The sequence below is a fragment of the Anser cygnoides genome, chromosome 17 (assembly GCF_040182565.1).
Source record: "Anser cygnoides isolate HZ-2024a breed goose chromosome 17, Taihu_goose_T2T_genome, whole genome shotgun sequence".
Taxonomy (NCBI): domain Eukaryota; kingdom Metazoa; phylum Chordata; class Aves; order Anseriformes; family Anatidae; genus Anser; species Anser cygnoides.
In genome coordinates this window covers 2560946-2584518 of record NC_089889.1, presented here as the reverse complement: position 1 = coordinate 2584518, position 23573 = coordinate 2560946, and the positions used below count along the sequence as shown (strand labels likewise).

General features: G+C 44.7%; 1 protein-coding gene across 1 annotated transcript; it reads right to left on the bottom strand.

The window, feature by feature from the left end:
- Window positions 1-71: 71 nt before the first annotated feature.
- PPTC7 (protein phosphatase targeting COQ7) lies at window positions 72-23337 on the bottom strand. The gene is made up of 6 exons (XM_013173267.3): window positions 22682-23337; window positions 12314-12493; window positions 9472-9670; window positions 7165-7288; window positions 5040-5169; window positions 72-3727 (listed from the first exon to the last, which is right to left on the bottom strand). Exons 1-6 carry the CDS (start codon window positions 22881-22883, stop codon window positions 3669-3671), a joined length of 894 nt encoding a protein of 297 aa, XP_013028721.2. The 5' UTR covers window positions 22884-23337; the 3' UTR covers window positions 72-3668.
- Between the last annotated feature and the right edge of the window lie 236 nt (window positions 23338-23573).

Genomic DNA, 23573 nt, shown 5'->3' with positions numbered 1-23573 from the left:
AAGTGGTGGCTGGGCAGCTCTGTGCTACCAGCAACGTCGCTGCAGCAACGAACAGAATTTTTGCAGTCAACTTTACTTTAAAAAACACATTTTAGTATAAATACTATATTTATTAAATATCTTTACAATTCATTTAAATGTATTTACAGAACTATTCCTGCATAAGTTATACCTCAGACATGAAATTCACATAATTGCCTCTTATGTAAGCATAGATGATAGTCTCATTTTAACAACAACAAAAAAGCATCCTCATTAGATACAGACTCAGATTTGCTTCATTATTTCAGCTATCTTTGCAAGAACTACTTCATACAGTCGGTTTCTACACACACACACGAAGTCCGATTCCTCTCTGGAGAGAGGATGTCCATTACAAGAGATGGCGATTCCATCACAAAATACTTTACAGCTTTGCTAGACCTTCACACCTCGCCCCTCTCCCTTACTCAGTCATAACTGTCTGGTCCCAAAATCTTTTTCTTCCCTTCTATTTATCTGCCGTACCTTCTTTAGAAACGCAAAGAAAGCAAATTTAGAGGGAAACTGTATGCTGTAGGTCTCCCAAAGATAGCCGTAAAAGTAGCACAGAACCACAGAGTTTTCCAATTCACCACATCTTAGCCCTTTTTCACCCAAATACCCAGTAACACTGCTGCAGAAATCCCAACTCCCGCGAGCACTATTACCTGTCGTGGTACCATAGGTTACTGGTATCTAAAAATCTCTTCCTTTTCCTTCAGATTACTGCTCCCTACCAACCACCTCCTGACAGCTAACAAAAACCTTCGGCAGCAGCTGCAATCAGCCTGCTCTCCCTTCAAGCGTGTTTCCATTACGCAGAACACCTTTCTTGTACGTTCCTCTCATGAATAGTCACAATAAACTAATTCCTAGGAAGTGTTACTGCTTCATGCATCATTTAAAGTTATTTTGATAGTATGGGCCCTGTCGTTCCCTCTTCCAAAAATTTGTTGTGCGCAGACAGCTTAAGTTCATAGGAAGAAATTAGGTTTGATATGTTTAGAGTGCACATCTTAAGAACAAAAACAAAAACAAGCATGTGATAAAAATATCGATTCTTTATAATACAGTATTGCTTTATAAACAGATGGAAAAGCTATAAGCTTTACTGGTCTTTGGTGTGTCCAGTGAGGGATAAACTCATGATTTGTAAATTAAAATCCAAATTTGTTCTTTATTAAAAAAAATCATGACGTGATATGAGGCAAATGGCTTTATAGATACTGCTTAGCTAAGAACTGCTTTAACACAGACAGCAAGGCGTAGACTCAAACCCACCAGGCGGCACAGTTTAGCTTCTGAGAAGGTGGCAGAATCTCCCCGATCCAGGGTTCCAGACCCCGGACCAGCAGAGGCAGAGTACAGCGCATGCAACATCTCACTCGGGGGTAAGCACCTTTGCCATACTCATTTATCTGATCCACAAACATTTCTCAATTTGTACTTCTAGAAAGTGGGGGAAAAAAAATAACGAAGGCTGGGCGCGAGCGTACTGAGAGCAAGGGGTCAGAGTGCAAAACGGTCAGGTCTACAAGGGCATTGTTTTAAGGTGAGTTCAAGGGAAAGAATAATTGATCAAATCAGCTCTAATAAAGAAACACGAGAGTAAATACTGGAGAATACAATGTGAAGATACCCAGATTTGAGAGAGCAGCACCCCTCCCAAATGCTAGAAAGAAAGCCCTATACTGCAGCATGAATACATTCCTTCTAACGAGACAGCTAGGTACAGCTTGTTCAGTTTTAGAAAACAAGGACTGACAATTTGTGCAAAGTTATTCACCACTCACTGCTCCGTGTATCGCGAAACTAAGTAATTTTTCTTCATTAATAGAATCCTCCCCGTACCCTCACCAAAATAGTATTTTGGTCAAGTTAGGGTAGTTAAGGCATTTTGACAAGTAATTACAAGGTGATTTAAAATAGAGAGCTAACATTACGCCAATTTAGGAATAGCAGATAAATTACCGAAGAGCTTCCAAATTAATCACTTATTCTTATTATAAATGAAATGCCTGTTACAAGCACGATGCATTGAAATATAGTAAAATGACATGTACATGGTACATGTTAAATGATCTTAAATAAAAGCTTGACATAGTTACGCAAATATACAGTACAAGTCCACAAAAATTCTTTAAACAAGTTGAGGTAACCTCAAACTTAAACAGTTTTAATACAATAAACCAGGTAGTAAAAATCTCCTTTTGAGAGCAGGTAAGATTACTTACTGACCAAGTTTAACTGCACTCACCTAAACATCAACATTACCCGACTTTTTATATATATAAAAACATGGCTTTAATTTATTTCTACATACTCTTCTACCAGCAAAAAAGTTAATGAAAAACTGACCAAAAATATATATATCTTTACAGCTATCAGCTATCTGTATGAACCTCGGAAAAGAAAGGAAAGCTTGCTGGAACAGGGGGAACAATTGTGAGCTACTGTAATTCAAAAGGAAATGTCATATTGCAAAGTGGCTGTTAGATAACTGTAAACATCATTAAGGTTCATTCTGAAAACCCTAAACTTTAGTTACTGAAATGTAAGTTTTGCTGATTATTCATTAAGTTTCCATTTACGTACTTACTGCTGCTGCCACAGCATAAGCAAAGAGGCGCGTGGTTGAGAGCCAGAAATACAAGGGTCAGCTGGGCTTAGACTGGTCCAGCATGTGCTGTTCTACACAAGCAAGAGTGGCAATATTAACACAAATCACGTTTAGTTAACAACAAAGTTATCCACCAAAAGTGAAGATGTTCAGAGTTGAGGCTGATCTGTTCTTTGCGCAGCCTCCCATTGTAGCATTTACGCCATGTCATCCTGTGCTGGTGAGATGGGTTAAAATGCTCGAAGGATCTCAACTTTGACCATCTTGGCTTCTTGAGACAAGAGTTATAATTTTTCTTTAAAAAAAATAAAGTTATCCACAGCCAAAACATCCAGATATCAGGCCCATTATGGACGAATGATCTGCAGAACTTTTAAGATCACAGTTAAGCACCTGAAATCACAACACATTTGCATCCATATAACTTGACCTAAGTATGTTTTTGAAATTTTGTACTAGAAAAGGCTCCTAGGCTGACACCATGTATGGCAAGAGCAAGAAGTTTACAGCAGTTATAAATCTCCTGAAAACCAGAACTTAGAAACACGAAACCTCAGCTATCACTGTAACAAGACTATGCTTATGAAACTGTGTTCTGTAACATACCCTTTAATGAACAGTGAATGTTTCTAGTAGATAGAATAATATGCCCTCCTGTAGAGGTTTTTATCTATTGAATCTAATTTGAAAGATGATAAACCAATTCTACTCATCTGAAAGTAAGTCACATTTCAAATGCAGTAACAATATGGGATCGATCCTCCCCCTTTTACGGACAATTACTAAGCTCTGAAAGACATGCTTCAAGCCTTGAACTTCTTCATTTCTTGCTGGCAGACAAAGACCAGTGTACTACGAGTGGTTCTTAACAAGGATTTCAGTTGTGTCTCAAGACAGGCAACGAGCTCGAAAACTGGCTGCTGAGATCAGCTGCAAAGGAAGAAAGCAATCCTGCCAGCAGGAAACCGTACGTGTGAAGCGAGGAGCTCGGGGATAATGAAAACATCAGAAGCTGGCACTCGGCTGATCAGTCTGTGTACTCGGCTACAATAGAAAGAAGGACGGTGATGTCGTCTGGTTTTCCCCCTGCAACACGGAAAGAATAAAAACTATTACGTCAAACCACACGGGGTTGTCCTCCTAGAGCCTGTCATGTTCCCCCATAGAAAGGTCTTTTTAAACTGGTTTAAATATGCAAAAAACATATTGTGCAGACACGAGAACTCTGCTTCCTCTCAGCTGTGCAACTAAGGGTGGCAATAGCGTTCAGTAAAAAAAGCCCTCTCCTTTTAAGCAACAGTGAGATCATAAACTAGTAGAAGTTACACAGAACCCTGAACATCGTTGGTAGCCAGTAGAGCAGAAAGCCTCTTTTTTTGATCATATGTGAGGAAAAAATCTACAAAAAGAAAGTCTTTGTTCTGTTACAGGCAAGCTGCAGTCAGGAAGCATCATCTCAGGAACTGACTGTAAAAATCAAACACCTCTAGCATCTCTCTCCAGCCTAATCTCGGAGGTCTTCTCCAACCTTAATGATTCTACATCCTTCTAAAAGCTACTTAACCCTTTTGATAATCACTTCTCAAAACTCAGTAGCCACAGCAGTCAAATTCTACAGAAATAGCTCACAGGGGTATTTTGGTACCCAGAAGGTCAAACGAGGCCTCTGGATTCAGAGGATTCATCACTGAATGACTGGGCTTTGTAGCAACACGGAACCTGAGCTTTAAAACCACTATCTACCTTTATGAAAGATGTTCAGGGTGTTGCAGGAAATCCTACCCTCTTGATACAAAAATAGGAACATCTTATTTAAAAATAAAAATTAAAAAAAAGGTTGACAGGACTCTGAACTCTGCCAGCTGCTCGTATCTTTCTAGAGCACAGGAAATAGAACCAACAGAGATCAGGACTGACACATTAATGGTACAAGGGTCAGAAAGAACAACAAAAATCCAACAAACAGTGGGCAGAATCTCGACTAAAATGCATCAGGAATAGGAAACTTTAAAGAAAACACTAACAACAAAAAACCCCACACCCACACACGAATCCTAAGAACAGGTCAAGTGCAGTTCTGGAAGCCGGGAGAATTTGTATCAGGCTGTGTTCTCGGGCCAAGAGCGTACGTATTAGATTAAACCGTAAAAAATAAAACTCAGCGCGCAGAGTTCTCCGCGTTCCAGCTACTTCCCCACAGGAGGCTTCTGATTAGCTGGGGCCTGGGATGACCTGCGTCAGGAGCTGGGGTCCTTGCCAAGCCAGGAGCGCTAGATTGGCGCTCTGCTGCCAACCGCATTTCTGAACGCTCTTCTCTTATCTGATTTGGGAACAGAACTTTGCTTAAGACTTCTTCAAGATAGCAAGAGTGGGAGGAGGAGGGAAAAAAATATCTTACCTCTCACATTCAATCCATTGTCACATGCGAACTGTGCAAACGGTGACATGTAAGTGGGATCATATGCCAGCTCGTGAGCTTGCTCAGCAATGCTTCTCGCAGTCTGCTGTATGCTCTCGTAGTTGGAGTTCTAAATTAATGAGGAACAAAGTTTATTCTTATAAGGAAATCTATCGCTAGTTGTTTCGCTGATGCATGTTGGTTTTGCAGATCCCTGACTGCCCTCTCTCGCAGATTAGGGCTCTGGTTATCACCTTCTGTCCCAAAGGGAAGCCTAACCGTGTCTTAGGGTTAATAAACTTGGGTTAAAACTGCAAATCTTCACAACTGAAGCCTACAGCAGCAGCTGTAAGACTTTTTTGGATTATTCGTAGCATTAAGAATTCAGAAGACTAATATTTAAAATAGACTAAACAGCCTCACCTTTGGGAACCAGATTTGATAGCTAATGCTAACAGTTCACCCTGAACGAGCTGTTTTTTCCCCTCACAAAGTAGGCTCAGCTGAATTAAGTACGTTTTACACCTTGACTGGAAAGTCTTAGTTCTGAGTCTCCTGCCCAAATCAACAAGAGCATGCCTGGGGGAGAAGGAGCACTTTGAAAGACAGATGAGAAATAATTTAACGAGAGACAGAACTTTTTACAGATGGCATTTCACGCCTTTTTTTTTTCCCCAGTATCTCTTGCTTTACTCCAGTATTTTTCTTATTCAAGCCAACATGACACGCCATTGTCATTTCAGAAAATCTTCCCTGCAGCCCGGGGACTTAGCAGGCTCTTACACGATTAACTTTTGGCTGAACCTCCTACCCCACAGGGAACTTCGGTGCCTTTCCCGAACACACCAATAGGTGGAGCTCAATTTTTTTTTCCAGAAGAGAATTTAATCTCTAGTGTCTACGAGGCCACCCGGCTGTCTGCGCAGGGAAGGGAAGGTGGGCGTGCTGCAAGCAGAAGTGTGCTGCAGCTACAGCCTAAATAACAGCCCCGCAGGTCACAGACAAGCGCACCGGTCCCTTCAAACCACGGCAGCACGCTGACACATCCTCGGCACTGCTGTTACCTTCGCTAACCAGGTTAAAGCCTGCGACAGCTTGTGCTGTGGCACGATCCCACGCTCCGCTCCACAGCACAGCGACACGCTTTTCAATGTCAGACCCGAGCATCGCACCAAGACAGAAAGCAGTAAGGGGCTGCAGAGAGGGGGAAACACAGGAGTCTACCTCGAACGCAGACAGAGGCCGCAGACATTTTGTCTGCAAAGACCCACTCCCTGTCTGACCCCACCTCTCGGTTACGTACCTGCAGGATAAGAGCAGGCAAAGTATTTTTAAAACCACACTGTAATTCTACACAGACTTATTTGCATTTCATAACATCAAAATAGTTTCCCCGGGGAGGTTATACATATTGATACCTCCTAAGTACGCTTTCCTTTCTGTAAGTAAATAGCCTTGAGCTAAATGCTCTCATCCCAACTAAAATAGTTTAATGTATTTTTACTATTCAAAACAAGTATTTGTGGTGACTAATCTGGAAAAGTCGCTGCGAATTTTTGTTATCAGAACGTTCAAAATGTTCCACGCACACACACACACACAACCCACACTTCGGACAGCTCGGATTACTTTAGAATTGCTGTTTTGTAAGTCCTCAGAAAACCTCCAAATTATTTAAGTACATGCCTCACCCCACCCACTGAACGGCCCGAAAGAGAGAACGCTGTATTTTCACGTATGTAATCTACAACCTGCAAGCGCAGATAAAATGCGGCGTGGGAGCAGTTGGCCAAGGGCAGTGCCCGCTGCTGAACACCTCTCCCTGTCCCCCCAGTGTCTCCCTCGCATCACGCTCATCAGTGCCATGTTCCTGGCTGCTACTCTGGAAACTTCTGCCAACGTTGCTGCTTCTACATTCAGCCCGGGTGCGGGTTCAAGAGACAGCACTTCGGGGCCAACATCCCTGCTCACACGTGGTGTTAGCTGGTGAGCCTCCAAATGGCAGCACTTTGTGGTGGGTCTTTCACGCGTAACACAAAGCTATGCGCTCAGAAAGAACTGGTAGTAACAGCGAGGGATGACGAGGGCAAAAGATCTGAGGTTCAGAATATGCACGCGCACTTACTTTCAGCTTTTTTAATTCCTGCAGGATCATGTAGTCAGGCATGTTGTCAAACAGTCCGTCTGTCGCAGTCAAAATAATGTCTCCGAGTTGGACATCAAAGGAAGTACTATCAGCAGCATCAGGGCTGTGAAAATGACAGGTATGTCAACGAAATGGCCTCCAGCTTTCACTAAGGCACCAAGCAATGTCAGCCCAGCGCATTAACAGCTTCTGTAATTCGCTATTGTTACATGTTTTGCTAGAAAGGAAAGAAATAATCACCAACTGTGGAGCTTTTGCACCAGGATAGCTTGTCAAGAAAGCTACAACAAAAGATCTGTGATTGCAAACAGGTAATGTTCCAGCTATTACACAAAGGATTTGCATTTACAATTCCCAGATGAACAATCCTGCAAACTAAGCCGCTTCACAAGTGTATCTCCATGGAAACCATTAAGTGGAATGGCAGTTGAGGGCTTCCTTCTCGCCCATCTTAAACATGTACGAGGGCTGGACTTGAAAGGACAATTCCTAACAGAACGGCCAAGCCACTTAAGGATTCTGAATCACTTTCTATTGCAGCGGAACATGAAGCACGTCTGGAAATCGCTACCAGGAGACCACAGCTGCTTGGTCTACTTACGTTTAATACATTACAGCAGAAAATATCCGTACTGGCCATGAATGCTGCTGCAGAGTCCAATTCTCAGAAGCAATGTAACTACAAAACCTTCGTTTTTAAGGATTCTTCACAGATCTTTAAAAGGCAGAAATGACTGCATGCCGCACCATTTGGCTATGCCAGAAATCAGCTGAGGAAAGCAGTCCTTTTGCTGTGCACCTTCAAGAAGGTTAGAGTTGAGATTGCCTGCCTATCCCCATATGTAGCCGAATTTAAGCATTTAACTGGGACAACGAATTAAAAAAAACACTGGAGAAGCATTTAGACAACAAGCACAAGTACTAATTAATGTCAAGAACAGCGCAGAAACTAGCCAGAAAGCTATAATCATGATTCAGAACTGAAGTGTGGGAGCTCATTTATCTTGCACTTTCCTTAATGTGGGATGACTCAGATTACTTTGCTTTCCTGACTTCCACTGGACGTTATCATGTTATCAACTACCCTTGTGCTATTTTTTGAACAAGACACAGAATTTCAGAACTATTAAGATTTTAATAGTTCTGGAACTCCAAACTATCATTTAATTTTAGCCTAATAAAGAGGCTAGATTATTTAAGGGTTCTCATTTCAGGGTTTTACACTGGTTTCCTCCCTGCAGCCTTAGGATGAAGTAACAAAACCACATGCAAGAATGATCAGGTGTTTCAACAGCTTTCAAGCAACATTTTCAAAAAGAGCTATTTTGGCATTAGAACTTACAACCCTTAAGGCATAAGCCTTGAGATTTAAAAATCAAAAATGTAAGTTGCTTTTTTGTTTACTGTGGCCTCTCTTTTAAGATCCTTTTATCATCTTTCTGTATTTAGAAGAGGGATATCACCTTAATGACTGTATAACCATTGACTTGAGAGCTGTATTTTAATAGGTATTTGAAAGCTGATTTTTTTTTTCTTCACTGTTATTTTATTTTACTGGTTAGACTTCACACAGTCACAGGATTTTATCAGCCTGACATTCTTAGGGGAAGACACAAGTACAAGCCTGTCTTTGAAACAACTCATTTCTGTGAACAGATTGTCCTTTCCTATTACTCTCATTTCCCAGCTTGGTGTTCCGCCAAACAAGAGTTTTGCTCGTTTTGGTCAAATACAATATGCTGCTGGAAACACAGCGGCTTGGAAACACGAGTTACAGTCACATGTCCCTCTGCTCTATTCTTCAAGCACTTGCTACCTCGCTGCCAAGATATCTAAATTAGCGTACTCCAAACCAGCCTCAAGAGAGCACAGACAGGGACTGTGAAGGAAAGCCGCTGATAAGACAAGCCACTCGTGCAGGACGGTCGGCGCAACCACCGGCTGCAGCCTTCGTTGTAGCAGCTCTATTGTGCAGCGTCGTTCCATGGATCTGAACATGCCTAGTGCACGCCACAAACTGCAGGAACACGCTACATCAAATGAATAAGCACAAACCCAATACATTTTGACTGTTGCAACAGCTTAAAAAATTTATTAAGTACACAGTAAGAAGTGATTACGGTACCTTAAAGACAGGAGGGCAGGTGCAAGAACCTTTGCTTGGGCACATTTAAATCCCACATGCTATGCTGCATTACACAAGGAGCTCTGAGGCAGTATAAACACAGCCTTTTGGGAGCTGATCACATCCACAGATTAAAAATGTAAGGTCTTCTCCCTTCTTACCTGTCACTTAAGACAACTCCTTCCGCTTCTGGTGGAGCTATTGACAGTTGGAACGGAGTGTTGAAGTAATGCTGCTGTTCATCAGAACGATGTACTACTTCTCCTCCTCTGACTACCAAAAATCCAGAATCTCCCAAGTTGGCTGTATGTAAACGATGACTTGTTCTGTCCAGAACTACTATACAAGCTGTACTGCTTCCTGAAAGCAAACAGAATATGGTAACTGGAGCGAGCCTTACACACAGCCCGTATTCTTTCACTGACTTCAGTCATAGTCCAACTATTCAGATATTTATCAAAGCTTAGAGATCAGGATAAATGGAAATTATTATCATTAATGCAAAAAAATATATACCCTAAAAACAACAAAATGCTACAAATCTTTGCAACAAGCTATGATCTTCTATAGAACTTCCTTTTCTGGCTTTGATTTTGGTAAACACGTCATGCTGACAAATACCTGTTTTGTTCCACTTCATTTACACTTTTCCCTCCCAACATATGTCAGCACATTCTGCTATAAGACTGGATTTATAGAAATCACTTATAATACTGAAATTCTGCAAGCATTAAGAGAACAGAATTCCAGTAGCATCCACACAATGCTAGGTGTTCTCCGCACATCTTCACTCCCCCGCTGTAAATAAAGCACTCCAATTAAATACTTGGTTGCAAGCAGTTTCAGATAGCATTCCATTACTCTTGTCAGAACATGAACACACTTCTCACTACAGTCTGGCTCTGCAGAGCTACCTTCTTTGTTTGAAAAAATAATAATCCCGTCAAGCGTCCAGGACACTAACTCCACAAGTCTAAAGAAAACATGTTTTGGAGACAAATCCTGTTCCAGATTAAAGGAAGAATGGAAATGTGTCTACTTGTCAACCGTACCCTGTGTCACCCCAGCCACGCCTGCAGGCACCACAGCATTCTCAATTCCTTCACGGGGAGGTAGCCGCCAACTTTGGTGGCAAACCACAGAAATAACTGCACAGCAGAGATACCCAAACACTGACTAAGTCCTTCGCAGAAAACAGCGCTTGCTTAATTTCTGCCAACAGGAGCACTAGCACCAGAACTTTAATTCCTGAAGAGTTTGAAATACAGCTACAGCATTTCTTCCTGACTTCAGACTGCCTCCATCAGAAATCCCCATGCCACCTGCTAACAGTTTTCTGGTTCATCTTCTATCCTAATGCTCTTCCAGCAGAAGTTTCCAAGCACATCTGTGTCTCGGACAGACCACAGACTTATGATGAGCTAAACGTATGATCAGGCTTGCCTACAAGACGAGTCCAGCTGGCCCTAGGCATCACCTGTTCTGGATGTTTCACCTCCAGTCCAGGGAGTTCCCCGCAAAACCCTGCACTTAATTTCTTCTCTAGTGAATATACAGGACCTTCTCCACTCTTGGTGAATGGTAAGTCAAAGCAGTATTTAAGGAAAGATTCATATTTTATATATGACACCATCCAAGATTGCTCTGCGATGATAATAGCTTTTAAATAAATGGCACAATTTCCTCCCACTTCAGTCTTATTTTAAAAATAATTTGCTAGATTCAATTCTGATGAACTAAACATGAAGACAAAGCACAACAGGAAGGAAAAGTTCATGCCTAATGAATCCTCCCTAATGAAGTCCTCTCCCTCCACTTTATTACAAATAAATTCTAACCGCTCGTTGCTGTGGTAGCTCCAGAGAGGTTTTTTTTTCCCCCTACCTCTAAAAATACCGCACTTGGTAGCGGTACTTTCTTCCAGGAGAAGCACTGAGGATCATTAGTTTCACATTTTAACTGTATTAGCACAGTGTAACTAGGAGGCCACGTGTGGAATGCAGATCTTGTGACTCAGCATACGCCGCATTTCAGACCTCGAAAGGTCAAGCCACGCGGGGCTGCCTCTGTCTGCAGGGAGCGCTGAGAGCTCTCACCAGCGGCCCGCTTTGGGGGTCGCTTCCAGCTGCGTCTGCCTTGCACAAAAGAGCACCAACAAACACGCAAAATCCTGATGGAATTAACGACCATCGCTATTTTGGTGACACGTAAGGTCACTTCTGAGATTTGAACCTATTCTTTGGGCATATAATGCAAGAACATCTGTTCCTGAGCTCAGCAGAGGAGCTAAATATAGCTCACGCAGAGCGCTCTTCTGGCGGAGAAGTTTAAGGTCAGGTGAGAAGCATGCATATCACACAGGGTAACACTTTCTTGGTGCGTAAGAGGTCACCCGCCCTTTAGAAACGTGTTCCGTTTTCAAGGTTGTCAGCTGAGGCCACGCTCTGCCTCCTTATCTATTCACCACTCCGAGGCAGCTGGAAGCATTGCCTAAAATCAAGTTTGACACAGAACACGCTAAGCATCTACTTTTGTTTGCTTTCAGAAAAAATCTGTAATGATTCCCCTGCAGAGAATTATAAGAAATCCAGGGTATCAGTGATGATACGATATAAATTATTTAAGTCAAGCTCTTAGGCTTAAAGTTCGTTGGACATAAAAGGCAACGGGAGCAGTAGGGCAAGGAGCGAGTAGAACTGCATCCAGCCATCATCAGAAAACATTTTTACTTGCACAGCTTAAACAAAAAGCCACAAACAACCCTTGCGAGGTTTCAATGGAGAAGAGCTATTTATACAAGGAGTGCGTGCCATAGCATGCTCTACTGCCAAACTCATTTTTCAAACTCTGCAAGCATTGCTGAATTGCCACCCTTCACACACAAAGACTTTAATATTCTATATTTTATATACACGTATTTATATGCAGATATATTTGTAGATATTTAAGTACATGTTGAACTAACACACAACACATCCAATTCACGTGTTTCTGCTCTCTTACCAAGCAAAGGTACTTTGTTCTGCAGCAGCTCACAATAACCTGCAGTGAGAATCCCGACAGGATTACTTGGTACAAACCGTCCTTCTTTCACTAAACGTTCACATGTTCGCATTAGAGTCCCTGAGAATTGAGAAGGGTCAACCCCGTAGTCTCTCCAGCCACCGACACCATCTGCTACCCCTAGAAAAACAAAACAGAAACCAGAAAACAGGAGTTATGTGAACAGAAATTGTTTCCAGAACAAGGTTTTTAATTTTTGACACCACTTATGACATCCAACATCTAAAAGGCAGAACACGGCACCTGCCTGAAAAAAATTGTGATTAAGGGAAATAAATTACTGAGCATTTTAAAGATAATTTCTGATATCAGCTACTAGACAAAACTCTATACACCATCAGAATTGCTGAAAAGAAGGTGCAAGTCAAACAATGAGAACTTCACAAGGAGACGGCTGACTTCACTAGAGTTCAAAAACTGATGTGGAATTTTGGAAGGAATTCAAACATATTAACCTTTGGTTAGCCCATTAAAAGGGAAGAAAAGAGCAATGATTAGCTCTAAATGCGAATGGCATTAAGATTTTTTAATAGGATTGAAACGATAAAGATCTTCCCCACTATTCAACGCCCCAAAGTTTCTCCTCAAGCTACCTGCCCACAGGAGGGATGTTTTCCTACTTAGTAATATCCATTTCTGCAGAAACTAAATCTCCATTAAAATAAACAAACAAATAAATAAATAAAAGCAACAACAGACAAACCAACACAGTGCTAGGACCTGTGTCTGCAAGGACAGTTTGTAGCTTGAAACTTCAGCCAAGGAAGAGAATGAAAACTGATCGTGGTCCCACCGATTTCCGTTGTCATTCAAAACGGCGCAGACATCACAAAACTCGGCCAATTCTGCCAAAGTTTAGGGAGATTCTGAGCAGCCACGGAGGCAAGTATTGAAGATGCACACAACTCGGTTAGGATGAACAGTCGGATCGATCACCGTGCTCACGTTCATAGTGGTTTGATGCCATCACCAGTGGAAATAAGAGCAAGCAAAGCGCTTTTGCTGTCTCATACGCAGAGGAAAATCAGTTTGGGCATCTGTCAGACAAATATTACAACAGATGAAACTCCTGAACCGGGCTGGGAGCAACACAGTAGCTGCTGCACATCAGACCCTCAGCACTCTGAGCTCTGTCCAGGCACACACCGCCTGGTTAGAACAACAGCAGTGCCCCCACTGCAGCTTCCTCAAGCACGGTTTAGCAGTTTTTCAGCCAACTGCAAAGTTTCCAGAGAAACTTTGACCCCTGGTGTCTCGGGGGGAATGTGTTGGTGGTGGCACTAACACCTATCAGGCTGCAGTCGGAGATCTTTTCAGGGCATAGCAAAAAAGAACTGGGCAAGCTAATGATAAAGGGCTAGGCAGCAGGAATGAAGAGACATTGATCCCAACAAAAACCAAGGGAAATGGATTTCTAAGCAAAAAGGGGAAAAAAATGCATCTAAAATCCCAATTGAGAAATGCTACAATTAATACATGATACATTCACAAAGTTAGGAAAATTATCACTGACCTTTAAGTAATGAAAAGAGCTTTTAAATTTATTCTGAAGTAGGTGGGTAACAAAAAATGAAGGTAAGTGGCCATCAGAAAAAAATAGGGTTTAATTAACCTGTTCCAACACTTGTGGCAAGTATCATGGGCTCGCATGGGGCTTTGTCTTCATTTTTATCTACTGTGACCAGTGACAGTAGATGATATTCTGCTGCCCATGTGGCTTCAAAGTATTTGAACTTCTTCAATCAGCTTTAATGCTAAAGTTAAAACGCCGCTTTAAGATAAGTATTATTTATGTGAGCAAAACATTTCTACTCAGAATTCCTTCCAAAAATCTTTTTGATCTCCAGCATGTAAGGGGCTGGCCACTTCCAGCCCAGGTTTCTGCAGGAAAGTAAAGCTAAAACAGTGTGTTCGTGATAAAGGCGCGACGAGCCAGCCTCCGAGCTCAGATTGTGCTGAAGAAAGGTATCAGAAAGAAAACCACAATTAGCAAAGGCGCAAAAATGTGACCGAAGTGGTCAAACTCAGCTTGCCTCATCTGCAAATGCCCTTCACGTTGGTCACCATCTGAAACTGAGACGGAAGGTTTAGAGCCGCCCTTGGCACGAACTCTAATCTGACAGGAGGTTACATCCAGATTCTCAACAGCCTATCAACATTAATCAGATTTCTCCCAAAAATAGTGCACAACCTTTCGGACACCTGCTTTGTCCGGTCGCTTTCTTAGAAGAACAGAGCAGGGAGGCAGGTCCCTGAGCTCCCCTCTTTGGAGCAGTCCCTGGAACGAAGCCGGTGCTAAAGTTTCCTGGCCTTCCCCGCAATGCTCGACCGAACCAGCCTGCCTTCCCTGGTCCCGCAGCTCCAGGTTAACCCTGGATTAAACCTTTGCTTTCTGCCGCCGCTCAAACAAGTCTGGAGTAAGAGATCAACAAGAAAAGTGTTTCCTCTCTGACCCGCAACTTGAAATAGCAACCGAGCATCAGTTTGGGTGACAGTGCTTGCTTTACGTTAAGCTACCACACCAGCAGCTTTTTTCCCTTTGAAATGAGCCCAATCCTGCTGTAACTTTGCTGGCTGATTACAGCAAGTGTCGCTTCAGGGACAGGCTTCGCAGGGTTAACCAAAAGGGCAGTGTTTGACAGATACTGTCCAGACGCTGCTTTTGGTTCCTCAGGTGGTTACAGAACAAGCTCATGAGATGTTACAGAGTCCCCTCAAACGCTCAGTATGCCATCTCGGCTTTAGTCTTCTTGGGAAATACTTCACAGCAACACCAGTGCATTGGTATTCAGAGCAGGAAAGCAAGTCACCAGAGAAAGCACCCGGTCAGGTTAATTATCAAAACCTACTTCAATTTTAAAGTGAAAATAAGAGCATGCCACGTAATCTTCTTTGCTCACTTCTCACTTCAGGCAGGAAATCTGAATCCATACTTGTGGCAGCACACTTTAAGCTGTCCTGAGCCACGCAGCAGCTCTGCCTGCCTTCTGGAAGCTACCAACAGCCGGCAGAGCATCCTGACGCTGCCTTCCCAAACAGCCCTCCTCTAGGCAGCCCACCAGGAGGTCCTGACTTCGCTTCGCACCACTCTTAGGGGAGCAGAGCGTCCGTGTCAGAAGCAAGGAGACAGTCGTGGCCGTGTTCCTTCCCCAGCACAGGAGCAGAGCAGGTCAGCGCTCGAGCTCTCGCCGCCTCCCCAGCACCTCACCGCCGCCATCGACTGCTTGTCCTCGCCCAAGTCGGCCAACGCAGAGTTCCTGCAGGTTGGTTTTTTTTACTGCACTTCTAAAAGAAGACAGGTCAGTTCCTTTCATTTAAGCTGTGACCTTGCTGGCTCCCGGAGTGCGGTGCACGAACGCCGCCCGAGCGGGCAGCCGCTTCCTCCCGCTCGGGCACCGGGCCAGGGATCGCCACTGCCATCAGGACCTACCTGCGGCACGGTTCTTAAATAAAAAGAGTGGCTTTAAATTCTCAATATGAACTGATCGATTTTATGGGAAAGGAGGATGTGACTTTTAAATGAAGTGCTACCGAAAAACACGTAAATGAAAATGCAGTTTGAAAAAAAAACTTTGTAAGATTTGACACACAGCAATCGCGGAGCAGAAGTACATGAGATGTTTCGAGCTCCAGAAACAGCAAAAACAGAAAGTGTGACTCACGAAAATGGACCAATTCCTACATCCTAGCTCGTTCTTTCTCTACCACCCAAGGGGAATTCACGGGTACTGAACACCAGCAGCATCACCAAGAAGAAATAATGCTAAGCTGTACTCATTTAGAGCAGCTTTGTGTTAATAGAAGGAAAAACAAAAAAGGAGAAATTTGAAATAGCTATTATTCTAACAAGTAAAAGAAGTTACTCGGGTTTTGATCTTAGATTTCACCACCAAAAATTAAGTATTGCCCTCCAGTATCCACGTTTAACTTACCCAGCTTAGGAAATACGAATCACCGGGTATTTAAAACAAACTGCATGGCTGACAGAAGAATTACTGAAATTGAACTGTGTAAAATCTTTGATTGTTCTAAGCCATTCGGTAGTCAGAAAATCCTATACAGAATATACATTTGGATATTCCCTGCTTAAGCCTATGCAGAGAGTAAGTACGCAAACATCCACATGAGATAGTGAAATGCCTGTGGCTAGATGAACAACCACGGTAAATAAAGCCATTGAAAATTTCACAATAAATTACTTCAAATGAGCTTCTCCAGTAGTTAACTAGATTACAGAGACCTCCCAGAGTCAGTGAGAGTTAACTCTACAACTCCATCGCCTTCTGCTGGAAAATACACAACCAGTGCTGCCAGATTAAACACGGGCTGCACGCGTCAGCCCCAAAACCAGCTCCTGAGCCTCCTAAGGAGTCGTACGTGGGGACAGAGAGTTGTAAGGAAGCTTCACGACAAGGCACGCTGACTGATGCTGCAGCGCTAAAACTGAGCACGTGAAGATACCGGCATCGAAATTTGATAAAAAGGCTTTTGAAATGCTAAAAGCACCCGGGATAAAACGCCAGCTGAAATGCAAATCGAATGTTTTGACTGCCAGCCCCGTGCAGGGTTAGCTGCAGAAGCCCAGGAGCAGCCAGCGAGTGCTGAGACTGGCAACACGGGCTCTTCACTGCACGCTGACTTGCTTTATTTTCTGTCAGATCCAGATGTTCTGTCTCATTCAGAGCAAATAAAAACGCCACAAGCTTGCAGTTCAGAACAAAACCATGACATTAATCAAACGGTTTAACAGAAAGAGCTTTACGAGGGGAAGTTCTGGCTGGCCGGCAAACTAAGCTGCCCACAGCCAGAAGCCAAAAGTTATCACCCTGTCCCAAAAATCTCTCAGAAGATTTCAAAATATTGCCTCTCAGCTAAGAAGAACGGGCACACGGAAGCACCAGGCAGGCACAAGTGTGCCATCGGGAGCTGCCTTTGCATGAAAAGACAATTAACTTCGTAAGATGTTCCACTCATCCTGCTGAACTTTAAGTTTCTTGGGAGCCTTACCTGAATTAGCGATGAATCACTGATAAAAGAACATCAAAAGGGCCTATTTCTGCAACTGGAATGATCTCGCACCAGATACAGAAGACAGACAAAAATGGTAACAAAGCCCAACCTGCTGCACTGCCCAAGTCTGAAATACAGCATCTAATATTTGTCAGCATATCAGAACCGAGATAACCCGGTAAGATTTCTGGTTTGATCGGTGACAGGTAAGTCCCGCAGCCAGACAGGCTCCCCATCCAAAGGCAGTCACACGTCAGACCCAGCGCTAACCTCCCCGGCAGTGTCACTGGCAGCGCGTACGGGATCACCGTGTTACAGCCAAGTGGTTATTCGCATTATATATTTTAAAAGTCATACCAGTCCTTAACCACCCTTGCATTAACTACAGAGGTACTGGAAGAATAAACAGCCTGGCAATTAGGAGGAACAAAAAGCAAGAGGCCAAGTGAGGAGCGTTGAAGCACAGACTGAAGGAGAAACTGAAAGCACTGCATTGTGCACCTACTTCCAAGACAAAGAGGCAGTTCCTTACATCTTTTTTTTTTTTCCTGCTGCAGTACACAGCTGTTCAGGAAACAGGTTTTTACCAGCCATCTCTCCCACCTGTTGTATTCGAGTCTGAGAAATCTGCTCAGTGGCTTTTGAGCATTGCAGTGGATCTGCTCAGTGGATTTTCAGAGTTAAAAACTTTTTTTTTTTTTTAAATCTGAGAGTTCTGTAAAAACTTCCCTCCGCAGCCAGAGCTACTCGACCTCTCAGGGTGTTGAGCAACCCCAAAGCACTGCTTTGGAGCTGAAATGCTCCTGGCAGTTTGCATTTAAGTGCTGGAAAGGGACAGGTAGCGCAGCACAGACATCGGCCAGGCTCCAAAGCGCTCACAGCCCCGGTAATTTCAGGCTCACAGTATCAGCGGTGCAGATGAACCAAAGTAAAGTCGTGGATTTTTGCAATGTTCGCTGCAGTTAATGCCTCACCTACTGTACTGCGTTCTGCTTTGCTTATTTCCTTCTGTGATCTCTGATAGAGCCTGCTTTTTCTTTCAAGCAGCAACCTCTGAGATCTGCTTTTGAATGGAAAAGTGACTACTATCAACGAGTACCAGGAGCCCTTACAATCAAAGCAAGTGTTCAGCTGTGAATTCCGATGAGAATACATCGTGTCCGAGGCCCATCCAGAAACTGGGGTACATAATCTGTTGGAATAATCAGATTTTCATTTCATTCTCAGAAAGCGAGCTGCTGCATTTCTAAGAGGTTATGGTAAATGCTACTCAAGAACAGCTCTGCTGACATTTGGATTAGCTGCCCTGACAAGTGAATCAGTATGACTGTTAGTGGGGATGTTTCTCAACAACCTCCAGTTGCTCTACAAATGACAATATTTTTCCTCATGTTAAAAAAACACTTTGGACTATTATGACACATACAATTTTTTTTTTTTTTCCAAATCACTGATTAAACCCTCTAAAATGTCTCGACTTCTCCCAAGAGAGGAGGTAAAACAGCACTCTGAAACAAGCAGGCCGCTTGCCTCCTTTAGCGTGCTAAGTTCAAGCAGCAATCTCTTTAATAGGTACGACACCAAATAAACCACTTAACGTAGTCTTACGCGACCTTCAGGCACCAGAGGAAGGATCCCTTCCTCCTCTGTAGTTGCCCGGACAACACTGACATTTCATCTACAAATTCTTTTACATTTTGCAGTTTACTTTTCTCAACGAGACTAAAACCACATTCTGGGGGCTTCATCACTCTAGAGGTTTACATACCTCCCAGGACAAACTTAATTTTCAAATACAGTGCCATTCCTTTCAGTTTAGAGTTGCTGCCCTCTATTTCCCCCTTCTCCCCCCCCCTCCAAAAAAAACAAACTCACGATTTGCAGCAGATAGAACAGCCGCCAAATTTTAACTCGCGGTGGACAAACAGCACCCTGCTGCCAAAGAGTTTTTTTTCCTACTCCTGCAGGACAGAAATAGTTTGGAAGAGTCGTCAAGTCACACAGGCTACACCCAAACTCCTGCCCAGCAGACACTGCAGAAGTGATGCTGTCACGAGATGCACGCCGGTTGCTGTAACGTTTCAGTAATGAGTCACACACTTTGGAAAATCCATTAAAAAATAGTAAAGAGATCGGGAGCCTGATAAGGCAGGAATAAGCAAGAAAAGACAGATCCCAACAACGGAAGGAGATCATCAGCATGAAAGAGCTCAACATTTATTAACTGTCAGAGCTTGTTTTGTTAAGTAAGTGAAATGTTTTTTAAAGTTCATTTTCCAAAGTCACGTTTTACTCCCTCTGCACCAAGAACTCTACTCATACGCTAATTAGAAAGAAACAAAGGTGTCAGTTTCTGAAGAGTTTCGTTTTTCAACTTTGAAAAATGCTGATATCCTTTGAAGTCACAGAGGCATGGTTCCAGATGTGAACAGGTACATAAATGTCTACCAGGTCAGCAAGATATTTCAATATTTTGATCTTGCCATCCTGTAGCTTTCTGAGGGTCTGGACGAGAAAGACCAGCAGTGAACAAACAAAAAGGTGCAAGCAGCAGCAGGAAGCAAACACAGGCCTGAATCACGAAGCTCCAGAGATTAACAGTAAAGCTATTTCCTTTTCTTGGAGTGATCCCAAAGGAAACACCAGGGATTTGAGTTTCTTATTCCTCCCCAAGCTCAGGATGGGAAGAAACATGCAAATTGAGCAGGTACATACCGGCCAGAAGTCGAAGAGACAAAGACCCAAGGCTTCAAGCACACCCCTAACAGGCCTTATCAAGCCTTTAGCAGCTACAGGAGGGTTGGAAATAACACGCACCTTCGTAAGTCTTCTAGTTTTCTTACAATGAAAGGCTAAGGACAGACTAGAAGACACTTGCATTTTCAACCTTCAGACCATGCAGCATACAGAAGACAAAAGAAGTTCTTGGCATTGTTGTATCTGCTATAAACAGGCTGCCTCTTGAGCCCTAGTCAACTTTTGTTTGACCTAAGAAAATGAATGCCCAAGCAAGCGCTCATGCCAAGTGGCTGGGAGTAGCTCTTTCGCTGGAACACCACACCCATAACCCATCCCACACAGGCATGCTTTCCATATATTGATTCTGGAAAAGACGGGCACAGAAGACTTTTAAATCCATTATCTGGTACAGCGTGGTCACTGATGACTACTAAGGCAGGCTACTCCAAGCGCTACGCCTGACATTTACTTTTCTCTACTGCACACAGCATTCACTTTCGCTAAAGCCACTTGACCTCTTCATTAAACTAATGCTGAAAAAAACGAAGCTTGTAAAGCTTCGGGGAGGTTCAGCCCAGGTAGTTTTGCTGAGGGGCAAAGTTAGGCAAGTATAAAGTTAGTACAGGATTTATGAGGCTCACACACACACACAAAAAAAAAACCTTAAGGAACCTCAGATTTGCAACGAGAGCAAGAGGAATCGAGGGCAGGAAAACACTGGTGCTGAAATTCCTTTGGTTGAAGATTTGGTGAGAAAGGGAGAGCAAAGAGATGACAGCAATGCAGAAACAAGGGGAAAACTGCTACGTCCACGAGCTTAAGAACTACTGATGAAGAAAAAGCATCAAGTTAGACTGCATCAGAAACCATCCTGAGCGTTAATGCTTGCAGAATACACAGTGGTTTGGGTTTAGTGGTACATATTAAGAGTAGAAAAGCAACAAGGAACGTGAAAATAGCTTCACAGGGGGAGGGCAGCTTTTCTGTTTAAACTCTCCTCTTGATACTAGACATCCTCGCCTGAAGCTGTCTTTGCTGTTTGAGCCTTTAGCGGAGTTATAACTGTTTGTTACCAAGTTGCCATGAAAATTAATGCAAAGACAAACTCAGCAATGCAACTCTCCGCTGATTCCAGCGGGAAGACATGACAAGTTGTAGGTCCACATATGGTAATTGCCAAATATGGCCAAAAACCCTAAATACCGTGAGATGGATCTAAATCCACTCTCTTAACCATGCAAAGAGTCCATCTATGTGTAAAGCATGCTCTGCATTTCTTTTAAGGGCAGATACCAATTGCTGAGCTATTTATCAGGGCTGGCCTAGTAAGAGCTCTAAGGCAGCCAACCTCGGTCACATGCTGGAGTACGGCTGCCCAACAGCTGATTTTAACGGAAAAAGTTCCTTTGGGACGGGCACGAGAAAAGATGCAGGATGTCTACACGCATCAGGGGGTTTCCCACACCTCCTGGAGAGCTGCAGCATCACCCTTAAGAGTATCAGCTCCCTTCAGAATAACCAGCAATACTGTTACCTAGCAGCCAGCTTCCTGACAAAAATGTTTCAGCTACATTAAATGGCAAGCAGGTTACAGTGACAGCACTGGGTTCCAGAGACTCACCAAGCACCCTCACATCAGGAGGCACTGCAGAGCAACCCCACCACTTTTTTAATTTAAAGTGACAGGAAAAAAAAAAAACTTTTTTATTTTAATGTCGAAATTGTGGTAAATTTACTCCTGCCACTGAAAAGCTAGCTTTTCCAGAGTGTCAGCCAAATTCAACCTTGACTACACAGGAGAAAGGTCAAGCACTGTCAAGGGCAACGCCGCTCATAAACTACAGATTCCATTGATTATCTACTATTATCCACCACTTGTAAAAATTTGAACTGGTTAGGATTCATTCTACAGATGAGGCCAAACCAGAGCAAGCAATCAGGACACAACAAACACCGAAACTGAAGTTTGACATTTGAAACCAGTCTCAATGTCACTTTGCCTTTCACTTGACAAGGACACGGCACACGCTAGAATAAGGAAGCTCATGATTCAGTGATCTTTTACATGGAAATGTAAATGCCTCATGGGGCTTGTCGAGGTTTTAGGGAGACAAAGAGAGTGAAAGGCACTGGAACGAGCTTCTCTGGCCTTGGGAGCCACCAGGCCTGGCAGGCAGCTACAGGTGAAAGGCAGGGCCTAGGCTCCCGGCCTTAGCACCACCCCGTGCCAACGGCATGCTGAGAAAGGGGGCCATATAGCATGAGCCTAGAAAGAGAGAATGGGAAGAAAGGAGCGTGACCAGAAGCCTCATGCTTTCCTACGTTGCAGGATTCAGAAGCAAGCGTCCATTTAGGCAGCTCGATCAGGAGCACCTTTTTGGCACGAACTGTGCAGACACCAAAGCACCTGATCCAAGCAGAAGAGGCTCGGCTCATAAAAGGTGAGAGTCAGTAACACAAAGGTGGCAAGCGAGGCCGGGCTGCGTCCCTTTGTCCGCGACCCGGCTGCGCCACGGCCGCCACGCGTGCGGCCGGGCCCGGTGCCCCCCCGGTACTCACCGAGCACATCGGCCGAGCGGTGCCTGGCCACGAAGCAGGCGTCATCCCCGTAGCACATGCCTTTCTTGAGGATGCCCTTGCGGAAATCTTTGCCGAAGCCGCAGCTGGCCGTCACCAGGCTGTAATCGCGGGAATCGGTCTGCGAGAGGCCGCCCAGCACCGCCCGGGCCACCAGCCTGCCGTAGGACAGCACCGAGAACATGGCGCGGGGCGCCCAGCAGCCCAGGGCCACCACGGCGGGGAGCCACCGGCGGAGCCGCCTCCTGCCCTGCGAGCGGCCGCCGCAGCGAGCCAGCCTGCCTTCCTGCCTTCCTTCCTTCCCCCGGCGGCCGGCTGGGCTCGGCCCGGCTCCGCTTACTCCTCGCTTCTCCTCACGCCGGCTTCTCCTCGCCTCGCCCCGGCTCTCCCGGGCCCGGCCCCTCACCCCCCCCCACCCCCCCCCCGGGGCCGGCCCCCGCCGCCCTCACGCCCCTCACGAGCCGGGGCGGCGCCCTCACGCCTTCCTCTCCTCGCCGTCTAACCCCCCTCGAGGGGGGGGGGAGGGGGGGGGGACACACACGGGGACGCGGGCTCCGCCTCCTCCCGGTCAGAGCCGCCGGTGCCCGCAGCGCCGCCCCCGCGCCCCGCCGCCCGCCGCCGCCATCTTCCCTCCCGCGCGTGCTCGGAGCCGGGCGGCCTGAGGAGGGAAGGTCAACCCCGCCCCGCCGCACTGCGCATGCGCAACGCCCCCCCCTCATCCCTCATTCCAGCCCCCCCCTCCCCTCCCCGTCTTCTTCCTCCTCCTCATTGGCTCCCCGCCGCGCCTCATTTGCATGCTGCGGGGCAATAACACCGCGCGCTTCCCGGCAGCCCCCGCGGCGCAGCGGTGCGGGGGGGGGGGGGGGGATGAGGC

What these genes read in the sequence shown, in the direction of transcription:
- PPTC7 (XM_013173267.3), bottom strand. Translation starts at nt 22,883, where the DNA reads ATGTTCTCGGTGCTGTCCTACGGCAGGCTGGTGGCCCGGGCGGTGCTG. An exon ending in GAACAAAGTACCTTTGCTTG is followed by an intron (nt 9,671 to 12,313) that starts GTAAGAGAGCAG and finishes GTTTGCTTTCAG; the next exon opens with GAAGCAGTACAGCTTGTATA. An exon ending in GGAGTTGTCTTAAGTGACAG is followed by an intron (nt 7,289 to 9,471) that starts GTAAGAAGGGAG and finishes TCATTTTCACAG; the next exon opens with CCCTGATGCTGCTGATAGTA.